Source organism: Cucumis melo, chromosome 12, assembly GCF_025177605.1.
Source record: "Cucumis melo cultivar AY chromosome 12, USDA_Cmelo_AY_1.0, whole genome shotgun sequence".
Taxonomy (NCBI): Eukaryota; Viridiplantae; Streptophyta; class Magnoliopsida; order Cucurbitales; family Cucurbitaceae; genus Cucumis; species Cucumis melo.
In genome coordinates, this window is record NC_066868.1 from 2,035,927 (window position 1) to 2,042,556 (window position 6,630).

General features: G+C 36.3%; 1 protein-coding gene across 1 annotated transcript; it reads right to left on the reverse strand.

Moving 5' to 3' along the window:
* Positions 1–341: 341 nt before the first annotated feature.
* On the reverse strand, positions 342–6,241 carry LOC103497148 (telomere repeat-binding protein 5). The gene is made up of 10 exons (XM_008459244.3): positions 5,768–6,241; positions 4,472–4,663; positions 3,554–4,364; positions 3,261–3,455; positions 3,076–3,138; positions 2,891–2,970; positions 2,377–2,618; positions 1,612–1,929; positions 1,282–1,345; positions 342–905 (listed from the first exon to the last, which is right to left on the reverse strand). The coding sequence occupies exons 2-10, from the start codon at positions 4,550–4,552 to the stop codon at positions 735–737; spliced, it is 2,025 nt and encodes a 674-aa protein (XP_008457466.2). The 5' UTR covers positions 4,553–4,663; positions 5,768–6,241; the 3' UTR covers positions 342–734.
* Between the last annotated feature and the right edge of the window lie 389 nt (positions 6,242–6,630).

Genomic DNA, 6,630 nt, shown 5'->3' on the forward strand with positions numbered 1-6,630 from the left:
AAAAGTAAATGCCGTAACAGGAGAATCCAAAAAAATACTTGAGCATCTTTACACTACCACAAAACACAACACAGTAAATCAAATGCCTGATCTACTCGACAATCTTACATTACCTCAAAACATAGTAATTCAAATGTCTGATCCATCCATAAACATCTTGGATTTCCAAAACAAACAATCCCTCAAAACCAATCAAAATAGATAAGATCAAAGCTTACCAATCTGATAAAAAGAATCATGTCTCATCTTTTTGTGAGAAATCTGGGGGAGAAACAGTGATCATAGATAAAATAAATAAGCATATGGAATGATATATCAAAAGACAATTGAGAATAGGCAAATAAAAAGAAACGAATTCCGTTAGCAAGCTCTTTATTCCAACAATGATTTTATACAAGTTGCCAAGAAAGAGCCTCTCCCTACAACATCAGGAAAAAGGACAATTTTTGGACAGACCCACCAAATATTACACCAAAATATATAGTAATATACTTCCATTTGCTTCATCATTAATCACCCTTTCCTTATCATTAATTTTTACAACACCTTTCCTTCTTTGAAACCCAACCCCCTCCCCCCCAAAAAAAAGAAAAAAGAATAGTCACAAAGACCTTTCAGAATGGGCACTATATAATATATATATATATATATATATATATATAAATATTCATATATATGTTATATATAACCCCAACCAACCCATTACCCCTAACTTCTGCTGGTTTGTTTTTTGTTCAAAGGAGAAGACATGTCTCTGGCTGGCGCTTCAGCTGGTACTTAGCTTGCTGCTTCGACCAGTAAGCGTGCGCGGTCAAGACTCGGTCCAAAAGCTCCTGCGGCACAGGTTCTCCCCTTCTTTGCTGTGGGGATATTCTCGCCGTGTGCACCAGTGTTTTCCATTTGTCCTGAATTCACAGCCAAAGTTTTTTAACCAACTATCCACTCTTTTTTTTCATAAGTAAACTAGTTCAAAAGATTAAACATGGAAGTACAAATAAGTGGAGCTCAGTGCAACACTATGTTTGTGTGTTATTGTAAGGCTAGACCCTGAATTGTGCAAACTCTCTCTCATACCAAAGAAAAACTTCAGGTGATTACACACATAGAACAACACAAAATAAATATGGTTTAATAACCATACGGTTTTTACGAAGCTTATAAACACTGTTTCTACCTATCTATGTTTTATCTTTTTTAGGGAAGGTGAAAAACATAGCAAAAATAAAAATGAAATCGTCATCATTGAATGGGGCGTTGAAATCAAAAGAAGAGGTTCCATACCTTCAGATCCACGTAAGTTCTATGCTTTGCATTATCAAATGCGCGGAGTTTAACATCTCTCCACCTACAGAATAATAAATTATCAGCCACTTTGACAAGAGAAGTCATTTTGTGAAGAACTGGTGAAATTTTTGTTAACAACATATGTTAGAAATTTCCATGAAAACGTTTTCACTGTTGATCACAAATCTGCAAATGGAGATCATTTCTACTACAGATAAGCACGTCAAAATCAAAAGGCTAAAATTGTTCCTTGCTTCTGCTTGTAATTTTATTTTATATTTGAAGAGATTCCTTGCATGCTAATAAAAATATACATATGTATAATACCTTCCTGTACCAAGTTTCTCAACAGCTTGAACCAATGCCTCCACTTCAGCAACAGAGAAGGGTCTGCGAATTCGACGCTGTGCAACCTCAGACCGCTTAGATTTTCTATGCATGGGAACCACATTAAGTGCCTCCACTGTCATTTCTGGTACAGTGACCAAGGCTTTAGAGTCTGTTGAGCTCTTGTGATTTGACGTATCGGTAGGGGAAGGTGCCGAATCATGGTCACTCTCAATGAAATTAACTAAGGAATCTCCATGAGGATCGGACAGTACAGTGCTACTGCCTGGATTATCTGCTGAGGCATTCCGTGAATACCTGAAAATAACAGCATTCCATCACTCCCCACAAATAATGTCAATGATGATAACAACGAACAATGATCATTTTACTTTTATTTTTATCTCTTTACCTCTGTCAGTATCCAGATTAACTTGCTTGCATGCAATCCATACATAACTGGAAAGATTTTAAATTCTAAGTAGCACTTAGTCGTGATTGAATCTATGCCCTCCACAAGCTTTCAACTATTCATATTATTCCTCATTGATGACTAGAACAAGGATTGCTACATGACTTGATCAATGATTGTTATAACAGCGCAACATAAATGAAATAGTGATGCGATCCCATTTTCTTGACAACCAGAAATAAAGAAACAGCCTAGTGTGTTGATAAAGCTTCAACTTGCAGGTTTATCAGTTTTATAATATGATAACAACTAACATTTAACGGAAAAATCAGGTGCTGCCATATTTCATTTACCTGGTTAGAGGTTCAGGGGCATCGTGCAGAAGAATACAAGGAGAATCTTCTTGGCTCAAGGCAAGAGAAGTTCGTGAAGGATTAGGCTCAAGGGCAAATCCCAATGAATCAAGCTGGTTGTCATGAGAAATTCCAGTCTGAAATAAAGTTTTATTGTCATCTCTAATCTTCTTCCCCTGAAGAAGAACGCCGACTCGTAATCCACCACCAAGTATAGCAGTCACTGCTTCCATTACGGTCCTCTGCATAACAGTTGAGCAAGATCAGGACAAAATAACAAATCATGATTGTAAAAAACCACAGGAGTACCTATATCTCCGTACACTCAAGGAACTCCATATGAGAGAAAAATTGGACATACAAAATCTTTGTTCACATTTCTCCTTTCATGCTTTGCAAGTTAACTATGCAGATTAAAACTGCATCATACCGTGTCTACAACCAATTTACAGCAGACAGATGTGATGTCTTTGAAGTAAATTCAACAAACAATCGATCCATCGTAGTTTCATACCTTCAATGAACCAACGGTAGCAGTCTCCGCAATCTCAATAAAGAGCTCTGGCACCCTAAAAGATTTTATCCTAATTTTCACTGTGAAAAAACAAAAGATAAAACCCTTCATGTATAATCCACATGCGAGCGGAAATAATAAGCCAAGACAATTCAGTGCAGTAAATCCATCAGAAGTTCTCATACCATGAGAATCTTTGGATGGGAAAGACTTCTGATGGCCATGACCAGATGCAGAACACGATCTCCCTGCATGGGGACGTGCACAGCATTCAGCAAAAAGTTTAAAGGAGAAATAAATCCCAGGCACAAAAAGTTATCAGTTGCTACTTCAAAATCAGTAATAAAGGCATCACAGCAAACAAACGAACCTGAGTTATCTGTATTGATAACCTTCCCAGTTGAATCAGAAAGACCCTCCGAATTAATTCCACCGTCGGAATTCGACACTGAGCTAGGACAGTCAAAGAATTTCCTCTTTTTAAAAGGAATGTTCATTTGAGATTTCTGCCGTCTGCAACTGTCGTGAGAGCTCTTACTGCGGAACATAGATTTCCAACTGCCATCTAGAAACAAGAAAACAATCTATTTGAAACTGAAACAAACCTTCAGCATAAAAACACATCCAATGTAATAAATACTGCCATAAATAAGGTTTACATACCAGACTTAGAAAGTGATTCATCCCTGTATCTCGGAACTACTTTCCAAGATTTGGAAGCTGATACTTTCCTTATTCTTCGGTCTCTACTACTAGGTAATGTCCTAAAGGACTTTATTGAGGAGACTGGGTGAGTACACCCAGAAGAGTTTTCGTCATCATCTCTATCAACTACTTTTACATTATTCTGAGTTGTAAAAGAAGAGTTCAGAACAATGTTTTTGTCCTGAGTCATCTTGCCACAACTATCTGAATTATTAACTAACAAACGAGCTTTCTGGTCCCATATAACAGGATCCTCTCTCTTGCACGAGTCATCCTGATTCTGAGCTCCAGTAAGCACCTCTTCAGTTTTATGCAACTCATATTTTACCGTAACTTTATGCTCACGGTCCAATTCACAGTTATCAGACTCCTTGCTACTAGGGGAGCCTAGATGTACTTCGCTAGCTAAATTTTCCATTTCCTTCTTGCACTTCTCGAAATTTGTTACTATGGGAACTAATTGTGGTGAATGTTCATCATGCTGTGGAAGAGAATCATTTCTATCGCAATTTTTATTATGTCCTGATAAAACAGTCTCTAAGACAAGGCCCTGGTCACAGCTGCCTCGATCAGAAGGCTCGACTTTGAGCAAACTGTTTGCATCCAATTCTTTGTTCATAACTGCATGCCTATCATTTTCGGTTGATGTATCAGTAGTAGTTGTGGTAGGACCATCTGTCCCATGCAACAACTTGTCAGCAACGGTAGCCAACAAATCAAAAGCACGCATTTGACTACCCTCAGTGCCCTTTCTACATAAACTTCTCTTCTGAAATAATTAGAAAATCATTCAAATTCATCGTAATCGAAGGAAGCAGAAGACAGAGATCTCTAAGTAATTTGGAACGAAGGCCAAGAATGATAGAGGACATGTACCCTGGCTGATCTAGTAGCTCGAGGCTTGGTTGGCACTTGGTAGCCATGGAACCCATAATCTAACCTCTTCTGAAGCACCATATTTTAGAAGTCATAGCACAAATATGAACAATACACAGAGATCTAGCACATCTGAAGCCCACTTCAGTGTTGTGAATATTTTGCTCACAATGTCAAAGTACAGATTAATTCCTGGAAAGAAAAAGAAATGAATCAGATTTTATTTAGTTTATTGGTTTAAAACATCAAATCACATACACTAACAAGGATCAAATACCCTATCCAGAACTCAAACTGGATCTGTTCTCACAAAATAGAGAAATTAAATTGAAAAGAGGAATTGTGTTTCACATTCGAGGACGACGAATCAAAACAAAAGTTCTGAGGCATTTCCAGGCTTTCACATCACAATTCCAATGCTTCAATTTAATCCAACCAAACCCATTCACGCACACCCACACAAACAAATACAAGGAGCAATGACCCATAATTAAAATTTCAAGAGAGGCTGATAATCTAACTAAAACCCAAATTTCAACAATCTTTAGTGATGATGGGATGAAGCAATCGAAGAGTTCCAGAAAGGGTCAAAGTAAAACCCCATGCAAGAAAGAGTTACACAAGCATCAGAAACAAAGTGACATGCAGAAATAATTAATTACAAAACCCAGAAAGAATTTTAGAGAGAATATTAAGAAAGATATGTTGTTACTCGTTAACCGGAAAAAAAAAACTATAAATTAATAAATTGATGACAAACCACAACAAAACCCTTGAGTAGATGATCGAAGACGAAGAGAAAACATAAATCCATGAGAAAGAGATGGTTCCTCACATCCAACCAGGACTCACCAAACAGCTAAAATTTCATCGAAATTCAAGAACCGGTAACAGAAAAATCGAAAATTCTCGATCACCCACAAAATTATAAAAAAAAAAAAAAAAAAAAAAAGAAGAAAGAAATGATGCAGAATCAGAGATCGAATCTCACAGAGCACAAATTGGATACCCAGAAACCCAATAAAAAACCCCAGTCGAGTGTGATCATCATCAGATATTAAAAAGAATAAAAACCAAAAATTCTCAACAAACGACAACACTGAAATGAAATTAGAGGTTAAATCTTCCAAATTCAGGTCCCTAATCCCAAGGTTTTTGTCTAAAATCCAAATGCACTGTTCTGAAGAAAAACCCCCCAACACATCCATTACAAACGACGAAAGAAAGAATTATCAACACAAAAATGGGCGAAAACCAAAAAAAAAAAAAAAAAAAAAAACGATTATGATGACTCACCTGAAACAAAACGATTTTCAAATCCTCATCACCGGAAAACGAAATTCCGGCGAAAAACACCACCAATTGCAAGCGAAAAAGAGATCTGTAAAAAATTACACAAGAAATCCAAGAACAAAACAAGGATTGGCTTTGATTGATTCACCACATTCTCTCGTTTTCTATCCCATCACTTATTTTTTTTTTAATTTTTCGCTTTAATCCAAAAGAAAAAGAAAATAAAAATTCCCAACACCAAACCAAAAACAAAGTTTCAAAATTTAATTTCTTTTTTTTTTTTTTTTCCCTTCTCTCAGTAAAAATTAAAAAAAAAAAAAAGAAAAAGAAAATTCCGATCGCCAAAACCCTTTGAAAAACCACCAAAAGACATACGCTTAAACCCCAGCTATCTTATACCATTGACCCTCTTCACCGGACCTATCGGTAAGTGCCTCTTAGTTTACCGGCTATAACCGGTGACTAAAACCACCTAAAGACCGGTTCTTGTCTACCAGATGAACCCACCATATAATGTTATTAGCCTTTCGATTTTGCCACGTGTCGTTTCCTTAAATCTTGTGGCTCCCTGCGGTCCGCACGATCGAGAAAAACGTTGAGTCACATAAAGGATCACTTTATTATTATTTAATTTTTTTTTTCAAATAATAATAATAATAATAATGAAATTTAGGGGACGTCAATTTTTTAAAATGGGGTTTCCACCAAATAGGGCATTTTAGGTAACTAAGCTAATTTTCCAAAATTCTATGGCTGATGTAATCTATTTTCCTTTTTTATTTCTTTTATTATATTATTTTCATTTTTCACATTTCCTTTCCACCTTAAATTTACTAATATAATAATTTCTACTTATATTTTTTGCA

What these genes read in the sequence shown, in the direction of transcription:
- LOC103497148 (XM_008459244.3), bottom strand. Translation starts at nt 4,552, where the DNA reads ATGGTGCTTCAGAAGAGGTTAGATTATGGGTTCCATGGCTACCAAGTG. An exon ending in GCCCCTGAACCTCTAACCAG is followed by an intron (nt 1,930 to 2,376) that starts GTAAATGAAATA and finishes TGTTATTTTCAG; the next exon opens with GTATTCACGGAATGCCTCAG. An exon ending in GAGAAACTTGGTACAGGAAG is followed by an intron (nt 1,346 to 1,611) that starts GTATTATACATA and finishes ATTATTCTGTAG; the next exon opens with GTGGAGAGATGTTAAACTCC.